Source organism: Gymnoscopelus braueri, assembly GCF_963280865.1.
Source record: "Gymnoscopelus braueri genome assembly, chromosome: 20".
NCBI lineage: Eukaryota > Metazoa > Chordata > Actinopteri > Myctophiformes > Myctophidae > Gymnoscopelus > Gymnoscopelus braueri.
In genome coordinates this window covers 14,665,840-14,691,178 of record NC_137622.1, presented here as the reverse complement: position 1 = coordinate 14,691,178, position 25,339 = coordinate 14,665,840, and the positions used below count along the sequence as shown (strand labels likewise).

At 40.7% G+C, this 25,339-nt stretch overlaps 1 protein-coding gene across 2 annotated transcripts; it reads left to right on the top strand.

Moving 5' to 3' along the window:
• The first annotated feature begins 6,347 nt into the window (after positions 1-6,347).
• LOC308076269 (protein mono-ADP-ribosyltransferase PARP3-like) lies at positions 6,348-16,806 on the top strand. 2 transcript variants are annotated; one of them, XR_013932277.1, is made up of 12 exons: positions 6,348-6,448; positions 6,660-6,897; positions 7,110-7,235; positions 8,270-8,452; positions 8,822-8,951; positions 10,279-10,505; positions 11,122-11,280; positions 11,647-11,733; positions 11,844-12,021; positions 12,226-12,314; positions 13,043-13,186; positions 13,546-13,679. XR_013932277.1 is itself a non-coding variant. In XM_080416482.1 (11 exons), exons 2-11 carry the CDS (start codon positions 6,667-6,669, stop codon positions 13,713-13,715), a joined length of 1,635 nt encoding a protein of 544 aa, XP_080272608.1. In that variant the 5' UTR covers positions 6,348-6,448; positions 6,660-6,666; the 3' UTR covers positions 13,716-16,806. The 2 variants fall into 2 exon arrangements, 1 of the variants encoding a protein (XP_080272608.1); XM_080416482.1 differs by lacking the exon at positions 12,226-12,314 and having other exon boundaries at positions 13,546-16,806.
• Positions 16,807-25,339: the final 8,533 nt, after the last annotated feature.

The following is a 25,339-nucleotide window of genomic DNA, read 5'->3' as shown; positions in this document are numbered from 1 at the left end:
TAGAATTAACGTTCAACAACCTGCCCAAGTACAGCCATGTTTGTTCACTTCACTTTCTCAAAGGTATTTTTTTTTTACCAAAAATATGAAACTGCTATTTTGTCTCTGCTAACTGAAAGTAACTAGGTAATGTAACTAGGATGGTCCAGCGTGTTAGTGACTTTTTTTCCTCTCTAACGCACTGACAGGCACGCTGCTCTGCTCATAGACTAGCTCCATAAAGAACCTCTCACTCCGCTATACAGCTCCGAGATGAGGTTCTATGTCGTTCTCATCCAGGATCCGTCCGCCAAGCTCCGCTGTTTACCCTTTTGTATACATCGTATTCCAAAACTAATGGTAGATTCCAAACCGCACGGATGTTTAAGGTTTGGTTCGGAGCATAATATTTTAGGTCTGGAGCGAAACTACCCGTTTAAATCGCTTATTTAGTCAGCCTGTGGCCATGTTTCCCATTCAACCCGGAAAACCCCCCTACGTCCGCTGACAGTACTGCTCCCGGTTTGGCTACAATGGGAAACATGGCCACAGGCTGACTAAATAAGCGATTTAAACGGGTAGTTTCGCTCCAGACCTAAAATATTATGTTCCGAACCAAACCTTAAACATCCGTGCGGTTTGGAATCTACCATTAATTTTGGAATACGATGTATACAAAAGGGTAAACAGCGGAGCTTGGCGGACGTTCGACCGATCCTGGATGAGAACGACATAGAACCTCATCTCGGAGCTGTAGCGGAGTGAGAGGTTCTTTATGGAGCTACTCATAGACCAACGTTCCACTACCGTGCGAGGTCTCCAACTTTAATAAAATAAACAAAGCTATTTTGCTACTCACCGAAACTTTCAACAACACAAAACTGCCTTGTTTCGGTGAATAGTGAAATAGTTTTTTTTATTTTTTTATTAAAGTTGGAGACCTCACACGGTAGTAGCAGCGCGCCTGTCAGAGCGTTAGAGAGAGAAAAAAATCACTAACACTCCTAGGCTATCCTAGTCTAGTTACATTACCTAGTTACTTTTAGTTAGCAGAGACAACATAGCAGTTTCATGTTTTTGGTAAAAATATTACCTTTGAGAAAATGACGTGAACAAACACGGCTGTATTTGGGCAGGTTGTTGAACGTTAATTATTTGTGTGGTACAGCTGAGATCCAAGCCATACTAGTCTATTCTCTTTAATACATTGTTAGCCTCACACTGTATTCAATCTTCAAGAGGAGAGCTGCAACATGTGAACAGCTTTCTCATAGACCAGCCACACATGTACAGTGTGCACTGATCACTATGTAGTCGGCAAAGAAGTTAATGTTTACAAACACAAACCACCGTTACTCTCTAGTCTTAAACCCGTCTCCATGTACAGTTTGACCCCCAAAGGGCTGTAGCGTCGAAAAAGGGGGCGTGGCTAACTTTTGGTGACGCGACGTTGGTACACTCAATAGGGCTGAAGAAGTGGTTAATGTGTGTTTTCTGTTTTGTAATAATAATCCAAATCTACAAAGTAACTAGTAACTAAAGTTTTCAAATAATTGTAGTGGAGTAAAAGTATAATATTTGTCTCTGAGATGTAGTGGAGTAGAAGTAAAAGTATTGAAAATTGGAAAGACTCCCGTAAAGTAAAACACATATCTCAAAATTGTACTTACGTATATTAGTTGAGTAAATGTACTTAGTTACTTTCCGCTGCAAGTAACCCAGTGAGTGAGCAGTAATCTGGTCACTCATTGGACGAGGATTCCAAGCCAATAGAAACTCACACCTGTGAGTGAAACAGAAGGCCTGATCTGGGGGGTGGGTGGGAGGGTTGATGTACAAATGACACATGCTGCGACACACTGTGGTATTTTAATAAATATTTCATACCATATGTTGTAATAATTTGGAGCTTTAGTGTATTTATTTTACTCTAGTCCATTTTTGGCATTATTCCAATCTAGGGGGCTGATTTTCAGCCATTTTGGGCCAAGGAGTGCTGCTTTTTTTCTCCTACCTTTCAGTACACAGTAGGTTGTGACATTTTCTATATACGGTATGGTTCTCACTAGTCAAAAAATGAGTTAGGGCTGAAAATCACGAAGGAACGAATGAATGGCGTGTGGAAAATGACACTGAATGAATACTTTTGTCACAGAGTGAGACTAACTAGTAGCTTTCTGTCCGTTCTGTGGTTGTTGACGCTGGGCAGTGGACGTTGTCACGAGGGCCGTGCCAGTGGAGGAAACCTGGAGACTTCTCTTTTTTTAGGAGTCTGGGAAATCCTGTCTTTTCTAGCCTGATTATCAGACTGAAGCGCAGTCTACTTAGTGGAGTGAGCGGGGTCTATGGTCTGGAGCCAGGCTATGTCTTTTCTGCTTTTTATTGGCTTTAATAAAGACATTTGCTGTCCTGCTCCTCTGTGTAGAACTGTGACACATTCATCATAATTATTATAGGATCATTGCCCACAAAGGAACAGATTCCATGAGAAAGTACATTGCCAGATATAAAGATTTAAAAATTGCTGTTACAAATTACCTAATTCAGAAAAAGCAAGATAGCAGTACAGAAAAACACAGCTGTGCAACACAGTATAACTTCAGTTAGATCAGTGTTTATCAACCCTGGCAAACGTCCCAATTTTGGGACGGGGCTACTGCTGAGGTGTGCCGCGTCGTTTGAAGAAGGTTTGAAAAAATATCATATACCATATTTTTTTAAACAATAATAATAATCAGGCATGCAAACAGCCCCGAGGTGAAATGGGTGACAAAATGCTGTTTTTTTTCGGGTCAGGTGTCACACTATTGCCCTATTTGGATTCAAAACGGCTAGTGGAAGCTGAAAAGCTACAAGTTTGCATGTCTGAATAATGCAAAAACAGAAATATTTGTTTGCATTTGCTTTTTTTCTCCCCCATATATTTTCATTATAAAAAAGTGCGTATCGTATCGAAATCGTATTGAAGTTGTGTGCCCAATATCGTATCGTATCGTTTCGTGAAATTAGTGTATCGGCACACCCCTAGTGTGTGTATATAGATATACCGTATATATATATATATATATATATATATATATATATATACCGTATATTTAGGTGTGCCCTGGGATTTTTTGGCTATGCCAGGTGTGCCTTGGCACAAAAAAGGTTGATAGACACTGAGTTAGATCATGTGGATGCTAGACTCATTTTATCTTTTACAATGGTTAATATACATAGTAAATTATAAATGTGGGTTTCGAGGGCAGTTTTGAAGGATGGAAGGGTGGGGGCCTCTTTGATGTGCACTCTAAAAACAGCAACTGAAAATGTTTTATCACCTAAGGTTTGGTCCTTGGTCCTGGGGATTTCCAGTTGGTTGCCGAGTGAGTGTGTGGGGACATGCTGGCGGACGGAGTTGGATAGGAGAGTGTGTGTGGGGGGAGTTGTAGATGCTGAGGAGAATTCTTTGCTTGACCGGAAGTAGATTTCTTTGCTTGACCGGAAGCCAGTGAAGGTCTGGAAGGCCTGGTGTGATGTGATCTCTGAGTTCTGAACATACTGGAGTTGCAGTCGAGCCGGTTTTGGTGATCTGATTCTTCTCCTCCTTAGTTCATGATCTGGAAACACATAAACAAAGAAAGACCATATATGTAGTAATCCAATATACCATCATTTATTCCAGAGGAATATAATCTGAACACATTGGAAAATGTTGAGACATGAGGTCACACTGAGTGGCCCGGAATATTTGAGTCCACAAACCATCATGTAGGTTTAAGTACATACTGTATGACAGTGGTTCAACAAAGTGGGGTCCGGGGACCCCCAGGGGTCATTGAGGGGGTTCCAGGGGGTCCCCAGCAAAATGAGTTAATATAGCATCAAAATCAGTTTAACAACTTTAACACCCATGTCTACTAAAAAATAATAATTGGGACAATTGTTTTCAGATGGGGGGGGGGGGGGATCTGCCACCAATACATAATATATGAAAACGTTTGAGAACCAGTGCTTTATGAGATCACTTTTCTATAAATCAGTTATAGGTTTCATACTGACCGAGTTGAACCACTCAATGAGGTCAGAGACACGTGTGAAGATAGTGGGCCTCTTGGGGACATTGCACATTCTGGACCCAAAGCTGATACCATGGACGACGTAGATGCCATTCACCTCACAGTTCAGAGGGCTACCCATGTCTCCCTACATGTAGATAGGCAGAAAGGGAAGATTTGTATTTGTGATTATAAAGCAAGTTTCTGTTATTTTAACTCGCAACGCATTGCGATGTGACGCACTGTGAACATGTAAATCGGGTATTTTTTTAATTTATTTTAATAGGCAAGGCATGGCAATTTGATTTGTATAGCACATTTCAACAACAAGGCAATTCAATGTTGTTGAAATTAATAGCGGTAGTGAAAGTGTTTAAGTCTGTCTGTGGGGTTTTATAAATATTTAACCAATGAAAAGTATTAACAAGAGCTTGTGACTTAATAATAACAACATTGGATCCAACATTGGAATAGGTTATTTTTTTTCATTTCCTGAAAAGCAAAGTTTTTTCACCCAACAGCGACGTTATCTCAGTACACTAACCATGTCCATCATTGGACAGCCAGCATCCTCACCATTCCCTCCAGCGCACATCATGTTGGTCTTCACGTAGTCTCACCTCCAGTCTGGTCTGGAACAGGTCTCATGGTCCACCACAGGAAGGAATTCTCGCTGCAGTTTTCCTTCACCACCTGTGAAGGAAAAATAAATAGATAGAATATTTCATTGGCAACGATTCAACATACAGTATCACCCAAATAAAAGCGGGAAATGGATTGAATACAAAAACACAATAATAAATACTAATGTAGACGGTTAAGAACGGTACATATAGGACAAAGGCGAAAGAGTGAATCATTTGAAGCCAGGGCAGTCCAGCCACGGTCCAGTTAGTATTTAAATGAAGCGATGATTTAAAGGGATATTTCACTTTCAAAAAAACTTTTGGTCATTTTATCATCTTCTCAGGCTTTTGTGAGCCCCCCAGACAGTTTTTACGTTGCTTGATTCAGTATTTAGATATTTGATATTCATTTTATCAGACACGCCCCCTTCCTATACAAACCCATTATAACTTCAAACTCAATTTTTAACATGTTAGATTCGTCAAAAACACCCGTCCTTGGTTCTGGTGACTCACCCTGCCCTCCTAATACGCGAGGGGGCCGTGTTTTTTCGATAACTTTTTTCATTTATTTTTAATATTTGTTTTGGAAAATGAAAAAAATTAAATACATTAAAAAATAATAATAAAATAAATGAAAAAAGTAATCGAAAAAACACGGCCCCCTCACGTATTAGCAGGGTGAGTCAGCAGAAGCAAGGACGGGTGTTTGATGAATCTAACAGGTTAAAAATTGAGTTTGAAGTTATGGGTTTGTGTAGGAAGGGGGCGTGTCTGATAAAATGATTATCAAATATCTAAATACTGAATCAAGCAACTTAAAAACGGTCTGGGGGGCTCACAAAAGCCTGAGTAGACGATAAAATGACCAAAAGTTTTTTTGAAAGTGAAATATCCCTTTAAGATCAGCCTTAAACTAAATAATAATGACACGAGTCACGACAAATATACTGGGTGGGCAAAAGTCAATCAAACTAATTGATTTAATTTAAAAAATAGATTTATTTTTTATTTTTATTATTATTATAACACAAACAGGGAAAATAGCAGATCTAAAACTCACAGGTATCTCAGCATTCTCAGGCGGAGTGAAGAAGCTTTGAATCACCAAACAAACAAACAAGCTCACTTGACGGTCTGTCTGTCTGCAGATATCCTGTTAAAAAAGGTCAGTGTCCTATTAGAAAGAGGGTTTTTCGGTTATTTTGGTCTCTGTGTCTTTAAGTTGTATGTGGGCTTACGCTGCCTAGGCATGCCTCAGCGTGCAATAGGGTGTCTCCTGTGTTGCCATGTCTGCTTATTATAAGCGACGTTTGGCTTGTTTTTCTGTAAAGTCGCTTGGTAGTTCGCACGGGTTGCGTTTTTTTGGGCTTGTTTATAAATATACCCCCAAATTAAATGTATTTGTCTGCAGACCCCCATCTGAAAACATTTATTGCCAGGGACCCCCATACAAGATTTTTGTTGTTAAAATGTTTCAAAAAATATTCCACATTTTCCAAAATTTCTTCCAATTTTTTTGGTGTGAAAATAGCAGACCTACAAGCTCACAAGGGCTCGTAGATCGTCTATTTTCAAATAGCCGATATATATGTGTGGGAATGGGAAGGCTTGCTTCTTTTGGGCTTGTTTTCATAGACCTGGTTGCTTATTTCTCTCGTAAAACCTGGCGACACTACTTGTCCCTAGCTGGCGTGCTGAATGCATAGAGGTATAATATAACGGCTGAATGAGAAGAACCAGGAACTAGCTGCACTGCTAGCATATCATCACAAGTCTTTCCTGGCTATAACTTTATACGTGGTAATTATGTAGGCTTATAGATGCTTTGAAATGTTGCTCAGTAACTTATAACTATATGTGCTAAATAATATGTTTTGGTGTTGATATGTGAGAAACAAGCTATATAGTGCTTTCTTGGGTTTAATTAGAGCAGACCTTGTATAGAACTGTACTTTTCTGTGCTTTTTTTGTGTGCAAACTGTTAATAAAGTATTCAATCAATCAATCATAGGACCACCATGCCACCAAAGAGAAAGGCTCATGCTGCCTCCTCCTCAGCTAAAGCTAAAGCAGGGGGCAAGAAGGTCAAGAAGGAGGAGCCTGTGGTCAAGGAAGAGGAGCCTGTGGTCAAGGAGGAGGAGCCTTCTAAGGATGCCTTCACCTCTGCTAAGGAGGCTCTGCTGGCTGCAGGGCCGCAGGTCAAAGGTTGCAGGAAGGTTGATGAGCATTCTGGGCTCAGGTCTGCAGAGGTACAGTACAGTGATGATGGAAGAAGTGCTCAAAATGTTTAGATTCACTCTGTTAAGTAGAAAGTAAAAGTCCTGTATTAGAAATGTACTTGAGTCAAAGTACAGAACTATACTGATCCTACAGGGATCAGTATAGTTTGATCTTGTCTTTAGATTAGTTGAACCATCAAACCGTGTCAAAATAATAGTGTGCTTCTCATTCTGTCCCGCAGGTGTATGAGGACTACGATTGCATGCTGAATCAAACAAACTGTGGACAAAACAACAACTCATTTTATGTTATTCAAGTTCTCAAAGCAAATGGAAAGTATCACTGTTGGACCAGATGGGGTAGAGTGGTAAGTTTAAATTCGGTTTGGATTTCCAGACACTAAACCAGTGGTTCTCAAACTTTTCAGTCTCAGGTCATCCCTGTAAATAACTTTTTCATCCAAGGCACCCCTGAATTACATTGTCACTTTAATAGAATGTTACATTTACGTCATATTGTGTTACGTAAATATGTAGATACAGTATGTGTCATGAGGAAGACTTAAAAAAAAGAGAATAGTAGTTTCCATTACGACAGATTGAAAATAACTTCATACTTGACATGATATAAAGGTAGGGTAGGTGATTTACTTTGGTTAAAATAAGTGTTAAATAGCTCTATATTCTGATAGTACTCAGTGCTATTCACCTGTTTCCTAGGCTGTGTGTTTTCCACTTCCTGTCGATTTGATCCAATGAAATCCAATGAAACTGGTCAGATGACCAATGATATCCAATGAAATCGACAGGAAGTGGAAAACACACAGCCTAGGAAACAGGCGAATAGAGTGTTTGTCTCCAGCTCTTTAGTAAACAGAAATTGCATTTTCAGTGCTCTCTCCTGATTGGCTTACATTGTGTCACCTACCTGAAAATGTACTATTTTCTGTTTACTAAAGAGCTGTAGAGACCCCTGTGACCGAACAAACGCTCTGTAGCAATGATTACTATCAGAATATAGTACTTTAACCTTTTTAACAAAAAATTGATAAATACCAAAAAATATCACTTATACCCACTCTGCTGCCTATCACCAAAAATAGCATATCTACAAGCTCACAACGTGTCACAACGTGACGCGTTGTGAGCTTGTAGATCGGCTATTTTTGGCAAGGAGGTTTGGTGGTCTGTCTTAATAAGTATAGAGGGTTTAAGTGGTTAAACAGAAGTGATATTGATACATTCCAAATATTTTCAAGTATTTATTTTGCGGCACCCCTGGACTGGCGTCACGGCACCCACTTTGAGAAACCCTGTACTAAACATTGAACTCTGTGCAAAATGCTAATTAGTGTTTTTTTTCCTCCTGTCCCTTCATGTCTATTTTCTATTCTAATTTCAGGGGGAAATGGGACAATCCAAGATGTCCCCACCTCATGGAGACGCTGAAAAGGCAATAAAGGACTTTGAGAAAAAGTTCAAAGAAAAGTCGCAGAACAAGTGGACGGATCGTCTTAACTTTGTGTCTCACGCTGGGAAGTACACTTTGATAGAGGTGGATGGGGAACAAGATGCTGAGGTTAAGGTGATATTTGTGTGAGGTTATGGCACAGTAGAACAAGAGGGGGGTTGCTGATCCTTCACTATCTATAATCTCTGCCCATGACAGAAGTAATCCCAACGTATGAATAAATGAACCATTGTAAAGCGCTTTGAGTAAGTTTGAGTACTCAGAAAAGCGCCATAAAAATGCTATTTATTATTATTATTATTAAGAGCCAGATATGGAGTTGGAACAACGTATGATTCATGAAGGCATTGTGTTTACTAGTGAAATGTCCCATTTTATTTACATTGCCTTGTTGCGTAAATCAACCGAAGCCCAAGCTTTTTTGGGGGCTCACTTTTTATTTCGAGCTACTGTAACTGAACTGTTCCCTGATACACACTGCAGGTGGATGCTGTTGACGGGAAGAGTTGCAAAGTCCACCAGCCGTCCACCCTGGATGATCCTACACAGAGCCTCATCAAGCTCATCTTCAGCACGGATATGTTCAAAGAAGCCATGGAGTGTATGAACCTAGGTGGGTGTGTCTCTTAATCCACTGCTACCACCATTGTCCCACTAGCAATGTTCATTACGTAACAGTCCAATATTATACCTGTTGGACTGGAATGCCTATTTGTATTTAAAAGGGTCATACGTACAGTAGAAGCAATCTACTGTAGTCACTTGACACTTACCCCACCCTTGTTGACTTTGAGGATCAACGGCTATAGATTCCAGCTGTAAATTATCGACCCACAGTGAGGGAGGCTAAAGTTTACACATACACAGGCCATCGTATTGTGTAAGACTTATTGACCTTTAACACATTGACTGCCAATCGTGTAGATCTATGCGAAACTATTTAAAGCCGCCACGTGCCAATCGCGTAGACCTACGCGAAGTGGTGTTTTCTTTTTTTTTTTTAAGTTCACATTACACTTTTTTTCACTTTCGATACGACACATTTCATTGTAGCACCACCGGAAACGGAATTATCCGGGATCCGGTTTTGCCGATCCCATCGGCCTCCATTCTAAAGCGGACACTAAAACGCCATTTTCTCGTTTGTAGTTTTTCTCGTCGCTGATCGCTGTTTAACATAAACTGTTGTAACTACAAGATGGCGGCTCGGTTTTTGAAGGGGATTTCACTGGGCGACGCAGTCGGATCGCCGCTGTGTTTACAAACAGTTTAATGCTCGATCTTAAGGGATTTAACGAGGTATGTGGCGACGTGAATAAAACAAAAAAACAGCAATAAAACGCTGGCACTGGTGAGTACATTATGAGATTAAACTCTGGCGTGGAATGTGTTAACATTCGTCTGGTTGATGCCTTGGGATTTAGTTGGTTTTATTAGATGGGTGAACTGAAGGGGTATAAATTTAATTATGTGCAGGGGAGGTAAAAGAAAAACCCAGCAGGCTTATTGGGCTCAGTGAGATTGTAGATCGGCTATTTTCGCTCCCTTTGCACGACACACTTGATGAAATAGGCATTAATTTACTACACAAAAAAAACTTAAAATTGTAATTCAAGGTTTCTTGCCAACAGCAACAATATGTTGTGAATACAAGTAATATTTTTAGTTTTTAATTCTTGACGGAAGGACATTCCTTTGTGACCGGAAAACAAACTTAAATATTTGTTCTCAATTAATCTTGTAAACATGATTATTTAAAGACTGCTAAACAGAAAACAAATGATTTTTTTTTGTGTCAACAAGCCTTTTGTTGCCTTGTTGTTGCCATTGTTAGGTGTTAGAATCTGATACTCACAAGCCAAATCGCAGAAATGTGATTTAATTCAGAAGTTGGTTTTAATAAAGGGGTGTCTTTGTGTGTGTGTGTGTGTGCGGGTCAGACATAAAGAAGATGTCATTGGGCAAGCTGAGTAAGGTGCAGATTGCAAAAGGCTTTGAGGTCCTGGAGGAGATCGAGGCGGCCTTGAACCAAAAAAGAGGCAGAGACAATCTTCTACAAGAACTTTCATCAAAGTTCTTCACCACCGTCCCACACAACTTTGGGCGGAGCAGACCACCAACTATCAACACCAAAGATATTGTGTACAGCAAGAAAAAGATGCTCATGGTAATGTTTTTGCACACACTCTTTGTCTTCAAAGGCAGCATGCCATGTACACTTTTGATATTCAATAGGGGTGTAACGATACACGTTTAACTACGGTACACATCACGATACATGGTTGACGATACGGTATATTTGTGCAAATCTTTAAATATATACTTTTTAAAGCAAAACATTTGTAAAAATATTTTGTTCCAGGGCCCTCCAGAAGCAAAGATTTGAGTTACTAATGTTCACTTTAAAAATATGTATATTCAAAGATTTGCACACGATTTTCAAAATTTTTAGCAAAATTGGATCAAAAATAGCAGATCTACAAGCTCATAGCGAGGCATTGCTATTTTTGAATAGCCAAAGAAATCTAAAATGACGGCGATGCGTCCCCAGATTGAATGGTTTAAAATTGCTAAATACAATGCACAAGTACTTGTTACAATCGATTATTTGCATTGCAAAATGATACGATACAAAGTCAAACAATACGATATGTTGCTGTTTACATATCAATATACTTCGATTGTTGAAATTAAAATCGATGCACCGATACAGTTACTGTATCGTTACACCTCTAATTTTCAGTGCTGAAGTTTCATTTCTCAACCCACATGGCCTCCTGCAGGTGTTGGCTGACATTGAGCTCGCCCAGACTCTGAAGTCCGAGACGGAGAAGGCTGAGGAGGAGACTTTGGTGGAGAGCGTCCCTCACCCTCTGGACCAAGACTACAACTCGCTGAAATGCAGCCTTACTTTAATGGGCAAAAATACAAAGGAGTTCAAGGTACTGTCTGTGTCAAGTGATATGGCAAAGTGAAGCACTTAAAGGTAGGGTACTGATTTTCTTTGGTTAAAATAAGTGTTGAATAGCTCTATATCCTGATAGTAATCATTGCTATAGAGTTCAGTAACAGGAGTCTCCATGTCTCTCCAGCTCTTTATTAAACAGAAAATGCATTTTCAGGTCAGGATACCAATTGTATCCAATCAGGATAGAGAACTCAGTTTGTTTTGACCAAAAAATATCACTTACCCTACCTTTAATGCATCAGATCTTGAAAAATATGTTGTCTATTGTCAGTATTTTGAATTAACGGCCATTCTTTTTTTCTCATGTTTTTCTCGTCTGTCATTTTTGTTTCATTCGAAGATCATTGAAACATACATGAAGGCAACTGCAAATCGGAGCATGGCTCCGAAAATCCTCAACATTTGGGAAATGGATAGAGCTAGTGAGGTAAAATCATTATGTACTTTAGTGAACCCTGTGTTAAATATCAATGCAAGTGACAGCTCAGCTGGGTCAGTCGTCTTATATCTTGCACATCCTGTTCCTGTGTGTCACAGGCAGAGCGGTTCAGAGAGAACGACGGCCTGGAGAACCGACGCCTGCTGTGGCACGGCATCAACATAGCCGTTGTAGCAGCCATTCTGAAGAGCGGCCTGCGTATCAAGCCGCACTGCGCTGGACGCGTGGGCCGCGGAATCTACTTCGCCTCTGAACAGAATAAGTCGGCTGCTTATGGTGAGGACTGTATTAGTGATTAGGGATGTTAACGATTAATCTATAATCGATCAATTGCCGTTAAGAATTTAATTGATTTAAATGTATCGATTAATTGAAAAAAAATAGAGATTTTTTTTTGGGCTAGTGAAAGTTACAGGTATGGTGTGTGTGACATCAAATGTGCGCTTACCATAAACACAATAATCATTAATCATATTCAAGGGCTTTTGGAGAGAAATGAGACAGACTCCATAGAGCCCTGCAGAGGGGAGGTGTGTGTCTGTGTCCAGCTGATGCTAATGATGTTAATGGTAGGTATGGGTATCGTTGGGATTTTTACAGTTACGGTTCCGGTTCTGTTTATCGGTTCCGGTTCCTAACGGTTCCATATTTCAGTTCCAAAATGGTAAAAGGTCAAATGTTTATTTAATAGGGATGCACCGAATGGAAAATTCTTGGCCCGAAACCGAATACCGAATATAGGAAACACTTGGCCGAAAACCGAATGGCCGAAAACTTTATTATTTTAAAATATATATACATAAAAATGAATTGAAAATATACCATTGCTGTCATGGCTATGCCTCTGTTGTAGAGCTACATGATTATGGCAAAACTTATCATAACTATAATGTGTCTCAGTTATTTAAAACATATTTATTTATTGTGTAGTAATAAAATACAATATGTCTCAAAACATTAGCATGCCATACAGTTGCCATACCGGAATGTGGCTGGGCTCTGAGAGAAGCAGCAGCTCTATACTCCTCCCTATAACGGTGTTTTACCGGATTTGTGATTTTTGACCAGATTGTGCTGTTTGTGTAGGACTTCTAAACGCCTTTGTTTGAAAAGGCTTTAGCGCGTCTATAGGAACCGATATGATGCAGAACCGAAATTGCATATTTTTGATGAGTACCCGGTACCCGCCATTTCGGTTCCTACTTGGAACCGAATTTCGGTACCCAACCCTAGTTAATGGTAGTGATAATTGTCATAGTAGTGAGGCTGGTTTCGTAAAAATCTTCTTTTTTTGCAGTGCGTGGCTCTAATAACACTGCAGTGATGTTTCTGAATGAGGTGGCACTGGGTAAAGAATACACCATCACCAAAGATGATAGTAGCCTAAAGAAAGCACCCAATGGCTACGACAGTGTGGTGGCACGAGGACGAATGGAACCAGGTAACATCATTCTTCCTCACACAACCCTTTGTCCACATTAATTAACAACATAGTCCTGGTCAACAGTTTAATTAGTTCTAAATGAATGCTTGAGATGTATTAAACTGCATGTAATGATAACAACAGTAATAAACTGTAGCAGTTGTTTGCTTGCTTGGTTAACAAGTTTTAGTAGCTGTTTTTCACAAATAGAAAAGTACAAATTGTAAAAAACAGCCTCAGCCTTATTGTGGCCATGCTATAAGTGAGATGATAGTCATAATGTAGGAAAATAACAGACTTGGCAGAGGGAACTCCACAACATGAACTATGTTACTGAATACTATACTAAAAAAAGACATCTGCTTGGTTGTTTCCAGACCCCTCTGAGGACACGTTCATCACTCTGGACGGCAGGAAGGTCGTGGTGCCTCAGGGAGAGCCGGTGGTGGATCCCCAGTACAACAGCAGCTCCTTCCACAACAGCGAGTACCTCGTGTACAAAGAGAGCCAGTGTCGCATGCGCTACCTACTGGAGCTGAACATGTAGTAGGCGGTCTTAGGAAAACGAGCAGTTCCTCATTGCCCTATATGTCAGGCTCTGTGCATAACTGTAGGCTATGATTGTTTCCGTAGGAGGCAAGACGTGAGGGAGCGCTTGTTTTCGGCATAACTCGGACGGCGCTGAGTCCGCTGAAGCGGCCTTCGCAACATTCGGTACGGCGACTGACTCGCTTGCCTTAAATCACCCCCCCCCTACTTTCGGTACCTCCGACATGTCCACACCGCCTCATGTGTGGTCCAAGTCATCGATATATAAACCTAGATACCTCATTGGCCTCTGCAGTTCATTGGAGCGATATTGGCCTCTGCTGTTCATTGGAGCGACCTGTATCGCGGCCGCCATTTTGGAGAAGGCAAGCTTATAAAATATCCTGTTATATTTTTTTATACAACTAGATTCTGCTAAGTCCCGGAAAAGACGAGCTGTGATTGGCCAGTTGTCAGGAAGCTTGCCTTCTCCAAAGTGGCGCCCGAGATACAGACGCCTCAGAGCCGGAGGTGGCTTCTACCTTTTATATGTCTATGGTCCGAGTGACCACAGCCGAAGGCTCCCTACCCCCGTTTCAGCCAATCACAAGCCGCGTCTCGCATCCTACAAAAACGAATACTCGCTAACTGTAGTTCCCTTTTCCAGAAGGTGGCATACCTGTTTCCTGTTCCGGGTCAGTTTCTCATAGCCTCATTTGATTGGCCCAGCTGCAGACTTGAAACCGGAAACGCATAACAACGAAGGTATGAAAAACTGACCCGGAACTAGGAAATAAAAACGGCACCCTCTTCTGGAACAGGCAACTACAGTTATGATGCACACAGTCCATTCATGGTTGTGCTTGTGTTTCCAAAATTGATCATAATTATTTCTCTGTGCCTTATCTTTTTGCACTCTCTTTAACCCTTTTACACATCGACCGCCAGAGGTTAATCTCATAATGTACTCACCAGTGCCAAGGTGTTTTTGTTGTTTTTTTGTTTTTTTCATGTCGCCATAGATCTTGTTAAAATCCTTAAGATTGAGCTCTACACGGTCTGTTTACATCCGCGAGATCTCCCTGTATCTCCCAGTGAAGATCGCGTGTCAAACGGGGCATCCATGTTTGAGTTAGAGCGGATTACGTTAAACAGTGAAATGCGAGGAGAAAAAACTACAGGAAGAGAATTGAGTTTCAGTTTCGTCTGTAGAATGGGAGCGGGCGTGATCGTCAAAACCGGATCCCAAATAATTCTATTTCCTGTCATCAAACCGGAAACGGAAGTGGATCAAAAAAATTCCGAAAGTGCACCCGGACCGCGCATGCGCGAAAAGACCGCAGCCCGTAGGACTACGGGCTCGGCGCTTAACCGTTGGATTTAACGGCCCGTAGAACTACGGGCCCGGCGGTAAATGTGTTAAGACCGGGAACGCATCTGTGTCATTTTTAGATTTCTTTGGCTATTCAAAAATAGCAGATCTACAAGCTCATAGTGAGTGCCACGCTATGAGCTTGTAGATCTGCTATTTTTGAAAAATCGTGAATTCTTGTGCAAATTTTTTAATATATACTATATATTTTTAAAACAATTGTAAAATATTTGTTCCAGGGACCCCGCAGAAGCAAAAGAAATAGTTACAAATGTTCGCTTTTAAAATATATTTAAAATATATATATTTTCACAAGCTCGTAGGGCGGCACTCGGTGCCTCAAGCATATTTGCAAATGCACTTTGAATTGATTTGCTCTAATGCTGATTTTTCCAGGTGTATATGTATATAGCATAAAGCTGTATTGTTCAAGTAATGAAGCACTTACACAACAAAGTGAACATTTGTGTTATAAGAGGAAGTAGGAAGTGCAATATTTTGCGTAAGCGTAAAGCAATGACCCAAAAAAAAGCACATGATGTAGAGAAGTGACTACTATGCCATCTATTCAAGTAGTGAATACCCTGGCAGCACCCAATTCCAAAAGTGAACACAGGGTGGCATTAATAAGCCTAACATTCCTTTTGAATGCACTGTAAATGTCTCTGCCTTTTGCGCCCTACTTGAACCCATTATAACCTGATATGTTATCGATAAAGAAAGTTCTCCATCTTGATGGAAATGGTTATTCTTTTAGAGTGGACTTGTTTGAAGCACTGGCTGTATCATTGAAACGTCAAGTTATTCCAAATGATGATCACCTCAACACATTGTCGCTGTCGGGGACAGGGATCGAACTAGCGACCTATGGACTCATAGGCTGCCTCTCTTCTCATTGAGCTAAAGCTGGGGAACATTGGACTGTTATCGCAGCTTCATGTAAAATCCTGCTGCAAGCAATTATGTATCCGAATATTTTTTAAAAGCACTGAAATGTTAACTAGCGTTTCTAAGAAGGGGAAGTATGGATCCCAAGGTCCCCAGTTCGATCCCCGCTTTGACCAAAAGTAACCTGACACTAACAAGTGCTCGTGCTGTGTTTTGGATCATTTTACACAATGACAAATGTGATGTGAAATGTAAATAAGTGTAGAGGGCTCTCCCTCCACACCAAGAACGAAAACTTTAAATGGTTCTACGGCTATAGAGTCTATTGGAAAGAATGCCTTGCTGGTTTTGAACTCAGGACCTTCTGTGCTTAACCATGTTCAAATCCCAGTCGTCCCATACTTCAATGTTGTAGACATTTTCAAGGCCAAAATACAAAAGAGCAACTCAAAAGCACTAGAAGACACCTGTTGAGGGCCCAAAGGTGTGTTGGCGCAGTGGTAGGCGGGTTCGGTTTATCTTGATCGGTTGCCTCTGCTACAGACAGTTCGCAGGTTTAAGTCCCATGCCATCAATGTACACAGAGGACCATCGGGGGGGACTGCGTCCCTCCTCTGTTTCGTGATAGTTAAAGGTGGGGGGTTATGTATGTCTGAAAGAACTCTGCTCAGCTGAAGTTTGACAGAAACACATTTCAAGTTTTGTGAGCTCCACTAGGCCGTGTGGTGACCCTCCAAAAAGTGCCTAGAAAATGAATTTCGTTCCCACGTCTTGGATCTACTTTTTCAATGCATTTTTGCATAGACAATACCCTTGTGGACTTTGGGTTAAAATACCTCCGCACAAAATCCTGCAGTATTTGTTCACAAGCCAGAAATGTATATTAAAGTGAATAACCAAATGCTGCTATTTTTGCTTGTAAAATATTGAAAATTGATTTTGGCAACACAAAATCTTTCTCAAATGTCATAAATATACCTAACATCTGAAACAAGTATTGGTGCCTTAGTGTACTCGTGTTTGAATTTTGATCATGAAATGTAGAAAGAAAACGCTTCTACTGAAGTGATTGGCGCCCAGCACAATGAAACATACACATAGTACATTTAGCTAAAAGCTTATATTTCATACTGTACATGGTATATATAGGAGGTAAAATAAATGAATTTCCTCCCTAACATCAGTTGTCCAAACTCCGTAAAAAGCATGACAAGTAGCTCAGAAGAGGTTGATTAGAGTTGTGTAACTGAAATCTGAAATACTGAAAATACTGAAATACTGAAAATACTGAAAGTACCCACAAGTCATGAGCCATTTCAAGGACCCCACCCATAACTCTCAGAGATACAGACTTGCCAAGGTCCATTTTACAACCCCCTCAAGGAACCATGAGGGTCCCTGGACCCCAATTTGAGCACCACTGTCCTAGATGTTTGTCTGACCACTTTCTCCAGGTTATGACGGTTACAATATCAGAGACAAGGTAATGCAAATGCTATGTTCTATCTTTACAGTTTTATACATGTTTTTGCACTCCATATTCATAACAGGTAGGCCTGTCACGATTACAAATTTAAGTTGGCGATTAATTGTCACTCAGATAATTGCGATTAACGATGTAATTGTGTGTCTGGCATTGAACATTGGAACATATGAATACACTTTTTATTTCTGTTTGCCCTTTCGTAATAAAAAAATCCACAGGGCAGATATGACAAATACCTTAAATATACAAATACATTATTGACATATTTAATAATTACATAGCAGACATAGAAATAGCTTATCTACAAGCTTCGTGACGCGCTGTAAGCTTGTAGATCTGCTATTTCTGTTTGTTTTTTTTATATTTGGAAATGTGTGAAAATCTTTCAACATGGAAACGATTATGACGATTATGCAAAAACAATTGTGATTATCTCAAATAATTGTGAATAGACGATTATGTAATAATTGTGACAGGCCTTATAACAGGAAGTATTTTTGTACTTTTTCTGTATGTTTATGGAGTGGACACTGCACTGCTTGGCTGAAAAATAAATACACCTAAAATAAGATTTGTTGTGTTTTATTATTTGAATTCACTCAAGCATTTCTATAGAAATTGCTGACCACTATTTGTAACAACTGCAATACAGCTTTCCGGAATGTCTTAACCACATTCGCCCTATTTCAAAAATAGCTAAAATATGTGATCTGCAAGCTCAAAAAGATATGCTATTTTCACCTTTTTCCTCTTGAATTTTCTTTTTTTTCTTTTGCCAATAAAGACATTCCCAAAATAGGGACGCTGGGGTTAAAGAGTGTTTAATAATTCAATAGGCAGTCTAAAATGGAGCCACTCATCGCAGCCATCTTTAAAGCCTCCCCATGATCAAATCAGGACTCCTTATAAAGGGCTTAAATGTTCAGTGGTGGATAGTAACAGTACATTTAATTGAATACTGTACTTAAGTAACTTTTTTCTGTACTTTACTTATTTTCACATTGCACAGTGCACATTAATGAACATTTCAATCAGTAATATGTAAATATGCCGGATTTAGCTATAAGCTAATATCCATCCGTAGTCCCGCATACAAATACAACTGCCTAAAAACACATTTTAAGAAGACCATACCTAGTTTAAACCCAACTAAAAACACACATACCTACCAAAGTCAAAGTATCAATGGCCATATATGTTTGAGACATTTTTAACCAGTTGTGTTTTAAAAGTACACAAGGTGGGGCTTTTCCCTTGAGTCACTGGGAGGCTATATTGTGTCCATCGTGGGCTTCCCTTGATGTAGAGGACATTCTGTCCAAAAGTTGTCTGCATACGATGGACCTCAGTCCCCTCTGGTGTTTGACCTAGTGCCACGTCCAGTGTATCTCTTCCTGTGGATAAAATCACACACTTGAGGAGGAGACAGTCCATGTAGAGTAGACAAAGCAGAGACTTTTAAAGGCCTTACAATTATCAAAGCTTAAAGTGATACTTTTCTAAAATGCTACGATGATGGTATGAGTTAGGTTTCTTGTCTAAGACCTTGATGGCTCACTTGAAAAGTTGTACAATTGGTTGCAGGACTGTGGCACCAGCAAACGACCAGTTTGTGATATAATATTCAATATGTGATATATAAGATCATGCACTGGAGATATGTTTTTGCAGCAATGGTTATCGAGAAGGGCCTAATCCGTTTGAAATTTTGCTGATTGAATTTGACTGTATTTGTCACCTTCTTGGTGTGTTTTTTGAAGGTCAGGTTTGGATCCAATATGACCTCTAGGTATTTGAATTGGGAGACCAATTCTAATTCTTCCCCTTACAGAAGCACCCTGGACCTGCTCTCTTTCACTTGCCGTTTGCTGAAAAACATGCATACTGTTTTCTTTGCGTTTAAACATTAATTGTGTCTCTTAACCAGACCTGAACCTTGCTCAAAGTACATGTGAGACTAGATTCAAGGTTCAAGGTTCAAGGTTAGCTTTATTGTCCCTTGCGGGAAATTGGTTTGCAGCCAGATCATAGTAAAAAATACACATAACAACAACATTCAATACAAAACTAAGATCTAAGAACAGGGCACTACAGACAGAGAATTCATGACATCCAAAGTAGCAAAGTCAGTAAAAGTACATTAGTGGGTATTATGTACAAAGAGGCAAGAATAAAGTGCTATCTGCTGTTCAGCGGTTTAATAGCAGCCGGGACAAAGGATAGTTTGAACCGATTATTCTTTGTGGTGGGCACCCTCAGCCGACGACCTGAGGGCAACAGTTCAAACTCAGACCGAAGTGGGTGATCCGATACCTCCAGGAGGGAGGAGGCTCTCTTAAGCATCTGCCTCTTGTACAGTTCTATGAGTTGGGCTTGGGTTCTCCCAGAAATCTTGCTGGCCACTTTGACGAGGCTGCTGAGCCTGTTCTTGTTTGCCAGGGTCAGATTACCGTACCAGGCAACTTCTATAGAAAAGAGTCATCATCACAGATGAGACATTAAAAGAACGCATTTTCCTCAGAAAAAAAAGACGCTGCTGGACTTTTTTAGATGTAGAGGCAACATGAGTGTCAAAAGAGAGTTTGTTGTCAAGAATGACACCCAAGTATTTATAGCTCTCTACAACTTCAATTTCTGTGCCCTTAATGATTGTAGGAGCAGGACTGGGAGGAGTCCTTCTAAAGCTGATGATCATGTCTTTTGTTTTGGTCAAATTTAACTGTAAGAATGACTTGTCACACCACGATATGAAGTCATTGACAACTGGCCCATGCTGTACCTCATTGTCCTCAAGAAGGCTAACAATCACAGAATCATCAGCAAATTTGACAATATACCTGTTAGGGTGATTGCTACAGCAGTCGTTGGTATACAAAATATACAGTAGTGAGGAGAGACAACAGCCTTGGGGAGAACCAGTGGAGGAGAGCAACAGAGAAGACAGGACCTCATTTACCCTCACGCACTGAGACCTAACAGTTAAGAAGTCTATGATCCAGCCAACAAGATTAAGATCCAGATTAAAACTAGAAAAAGTGCTCCTCGGAGCACAGGTCTCCGCCAGGTCAGGTACGTTATTCTGGCTTCCTGGTGGCGCTATAATAGGCCAATGTGAAAAGGGTGCCATTTATTGTTAGGTCTTTCACGGCAATCAGACACTGAATTCATGATTTGAGGCATTTTGTTCCAAAAATGTGTTTTGCTAAATTAGACCTGCTGGTGGCGCTATAACAGACCAATGTGAAAAGGGTGGCATTTCTTCCTCAGCATAGTGGGAATGTGCGTGTGAAATTTCACGGAAATCGCAAGCTGCGTGCATAGTTTGAGGCTTTTTGTTCAAAACGGACCAATCCTGCAAACTTTGGAAGCCAACCTTAGGCAATGAGGATGGAATATGGGAAATCGGACAGATCTGTGTTGATCACATGACTGTAGAGATACTGTGTACCGATTTGCATGACGTTTGGATTAAATCTGTAGGAGTAATATAAAGAAATGGGTTTTGCACAAATCGGCCTCCTGGTGGCGCTATAACAGGCCCATGTGAAACATTTGGGGCAGAGGTTCTGAATTGGCATCCAGGGAGTGTGTGTGCACAGTTTCGGAGCGACCGGGCCAACGGTGCCGGAGATTAGCTGCTAACACACAGACAGGACGGACGGACGGACGGACGGACGGACGGACGGACGGACGGACAGGGGTAAAACATACTCTCTCGCCATGCCTTTCGGCCTGGCGGAGACAATAACTAATTAGCTTCTGGGCTAGAAGATGTGGCTGGATCGTGTTAAAGGCAGAGGAAAAATCGACAAACAACAGTCTGGCCTGTGTTTTTTTCCCCTCAAGGTGGCGGTACAAGAAATGCAGTAGGGTGATAGTGGCATCATCTACACCTCTTCCAGACCTGTATGCAAACTGCAGGGGATCTAGAGATTTCTCCACCTGCTTTAGGATGTTATCTTTGACTAGCTTTTCCAAACATTTCATTACTAACTAGAAAAAGTGCTCCTCGGAGCACAGGTCTCCGCCAGGTCAGGTACGTTATTCTGGCCTCCTGGTGGCGCTATAATAGGCCAATGTGAAAAGGGTGCCATTTATTCTTAGGTCTTTCACGGCAATCAGACACTGCATTCATGATTTGAGGCATTTTGTTCCAAAAATGTGTTTTACTAAATTAGACCTGCTGGTGGCGCTATAACAGGCCAATGTGAAAAGGGTGTTATTTCTTCCTCAGCCTAGTGGGAATGTGCGTGTGAAAATTCACGGAAATCGCAAGCTGCGTGCATAGTTTGAGTCTTTTTGTTCAAAACGGACCAATCCTGCAAACTTTGGTAGCCAACCTTAGGCAATGAGGATGGAATATGGGAAATCGGACAGATTTGTGTTGATCACATGACTATAGAGATACTGTGTACCGATTTGCATGACGTTTGGATAAAATCTGTAGGAGTAATGTAAAAAAATGGGTTTTGCACGGTGCCTGAGATTAGCTGCTAACACACAGACAGGACGGACACACGGACGGACACACGGACACACACACGGACGGACGGACAGGGGGCAAAACATACTCTCTCGCCATGCCTTTCGGCCTGGCGGAGACAATGAAGTCAAAGCAACAGGCCTGAAGTCATTTAATGACTTTGGGGTCCTAATTTTGGCAACTGGAACAATTGTGGACTGTTTCCATAACTTAGGGACCCGCTGTTGTTGAAGAGATAAATTAAAAATAAAATGAAAAATGCTGCAGAGTTGTTCAGCACAAGTTGAGAGAACCTTGCCACATATGTTGTCCGGCCCTGGACTTTTTGACTTAGTGTGTCTGAGGTGTTTTTCCACACTTTTTTTGTCAATAACTAGGGCTGGAGGAGCTCTAGTCTCATTCTTTAATTCAGTAATTTTATCAACAAAGTCCTGATTCTCAAATCTTAGGTAAAACGTATTTAGCTCATTGGCCAGCTGTACGTCCCAGGCAAGGAGATGTGCTTATGGCCTTTATCATCTGACCCTGTCATAGATTTCATGCCGTTCCATGCTTCCCTGAGGTTATTACTGCTCAGCTCAGCTTCGATTTTGTTTTTGTACCTAAGTTTAGCTTTTTTAATTTCAGACTTGATCTCCCTGTTTAGTTCCCTGACCTTAGGTAGATCACCCTCATTGAAGGCATTTTTCCTGTTGTGGATTAAGCTTTTAAGGGCTGATGATGCCCAGAGTTTGTTGTTAGGAAAAACCTTAACAGTCTTAGTGGGAATGACATTGTCTTCACAGAACGTTATATAGCTGCACACAGCGTCTGTAATTTCATCAATGTTATCAGATGATTCTGTAAACACAGACCAATCTGTGCAGTCAAAGCACCCCTGCAGGGCAAGAGAGGAATCCTCATTCCAGATCTTCACCTGTCTTTTCCGCACCTTCTCCCTCCTTAGTACAGTCTTGTAAACGGGTAGAAGGTGTACAATGTTATGATCAGAAGATCCGAGAGCAGGGCCCGCCTCTGATTTGTATGCTCCTTTAATGGAGCCATAGCATAGATCCAGAGTCTTGTTGCGCCGTGTGATATTGATAAAAACTGTTTTTTTCAAGTTGCAATGATTAAAGTCTCCCAGAATTATGTTGGGCGCGTCAGGGGAGATAGATTGCAATGACTGTGTCACTCTGAAGACGGTGTTCGCTGCAATGTCCGCGTTGGCTTTTGGATGAATGTAAACAACGGTGATAAACACTTGGGGAAATTCCCTTGGGAGATAAAAGGGCCGCACCGACACGGACAGGAGCTCTATATCGGGCGTGCATAACCGTTCACGCACAGTGAAGTTATTACACCATCTCCGATTAATGTATAAGCACACCCCTCCTCCCTGTGTTTTGTGTTACCTCACTGTCCCGGTCCAGCCGTATAGGCGATCCGAAGCCGCTGATGTCAAATGATGCGTCAGAGTCAGAGTCAGTAAGCCAGGTTTCAGTGACTGCCATCAAACAGACATCCCTGTATTCGCGTAGATGACTGATATTCCCATGTAATTCATCCATTTTGTTCCTTAAAGATTGGACGTTGGCCAGGAATCTACTCCACTACATCTCAGAGGCAAATATATTGTACTTTTACTCCACTACAATTATTTTCAAACTTTAGTTACTAGTTACATTCTTTGTAGATTTTGATTATAAAAAAAAAACATAGGGGTACATTAACCACTTATATACATTTCGGCCTTTTGAAAATAGCAGATCTACAAGCTCACAATGCGTTGCGATGCCATATGTTGTGAGCATGCTATTTCAAAAGATTTTCATACAAAATATTTGAAAACTTGTGAAATGGGACACTCTGCATAATGACTAATGAGTCGGCTACTTTCGTTTTTTTAAGTACATTTTGATACCAATACCCTTGTACTTTTACTCAAAAAAACGGAATTCCTGACTTTTACTTGTAACCAAGTATTTCCTTGCAGTATACTTTTACTTAAGTAAAACATGTGAGTACTTCTTCCATCACTGCTATTGTACAAACATGTGAGTACTTCTTCCATCACTGCTATTATTGTACAAGTTCATCGTTTGTTGTTTTCGGGAAAGGGAAGGACAGAGTAGCCTTGATAAGAGTAAGCTGCATTCACAACAGAAGAAACCGAACAATGATTTCTTTACTTTTTTTATTTTCAATGTTATCTCTATGCAAATCAGATTTTTACATTTTTTGATGGGCTTTTAAAAGCTTAAATAGAAAAGCGTGCTTTTTGAGAAAGAACCCAGAGAACCCACACCTCATCCTTGAAGCTGCTTTTTTGTATTCAGCTTCCTTTGGTGTGAACGCAGCATTAGACTGTCAACATATTATGACCAGTTTGAGGCTATAGATAGAGAAGAGCAAGGAAACGACAGAAACAGGTCACCGTCATATAATCAAATGATAATGATCAGTGATCACAGATGGACATAACTACCACCCACACATCTCAGAGCTCCCTTGGTAAAAATGTGTACATTTTAAGGTGATGTGTGAGAATGCAAGCCTGTCTGATATGCATTTGGCAATACAGAGAGCACAGAGCAGCAAAGAAGGCATTTATTGTCATAAACCAACATTGTGTTTTTTAACCACCAGGTGTCACCATCGCATTGAAGACCTAGCAAAATGTAGTTCCCTGGCTGTCCTTATAACACACATTACATTACAGTCATTTAGCAGACGCTTCTATCCAAAGCGACCTACAATAAATGCATTCAACATAGGTAGGGAACGAAACAACTAATCACCAGAAGTCTTAAGTGCACACACACTTCTGCCCTCAACCAGTGGCGCCGGCTTTAGTGCGTGACCATGGGGGCTGAACTTGACCTAGACCATATGTAATATAAATAGGTAAGACAGGATTAATCAGGAACAGTACTGGCGGAGACCTGTGCTCCGAGGAGCACATTTTCTAGTTCAATTATATTTTGGGATGACGTCATTTCTGCTTCTCTCATTCTCTCAGAGTCAAGGGATCATTCATAGGTTGGGGAAGAGCGCCCTCTAGCGTAATATTAAACAAGACCAGGAGACCTGGTTCTGCCGGACCCAGAATAAATTCCCTTTTATGCCCATGTATGGACGAAAGGGGGACGAAATTCAGAGGTCCCTTTTATGCCCATGTATGGACGAAGACAGACAGAAGACAGACTCTTCCACAAAGTGGACAGACTTTTATGCCCATGTATGGACGAAAGGGGGACAAAGCCTCATGTAGGCCGACCCCTTGGGTCTGGCAAAAATAATGATTTAAATGACATAGATCTGCATCAATGGCAGGGAATGTGTTGATTGATTGATTGAATACTTTAAGTTTGCAGAAAAAAAAGCACATGAAAGTACAGTTTAAATACAAGGTCAACTAAATAGGATTGAAAA

Excerpts from the sequence above, each read along its gene's own strand:
- LOC308076269 (XM_080416482.1), top strand. The coding sequence starts at position 6,667 with ATGCCACCAAAGAGAAAGGCTCATGCTGCCTCCTCCTCAGCTAAAGCT. Across the intron at positions 7,236-8,269 it reads GGACCAGATGGGGTAGAGTG|GGGGAAATGGGACAATCCAA; the intron begins GTAAGTTTAAAT and ends TTCTAATTTCAG. Across the intron at positions 8,453-8,821 it reads AACAAGATGCTGAGGTTAAG|GTGGATGCTGTTGACGGGAA; the intron begins GTGATATTTGTG and ends TACACACTGCAG.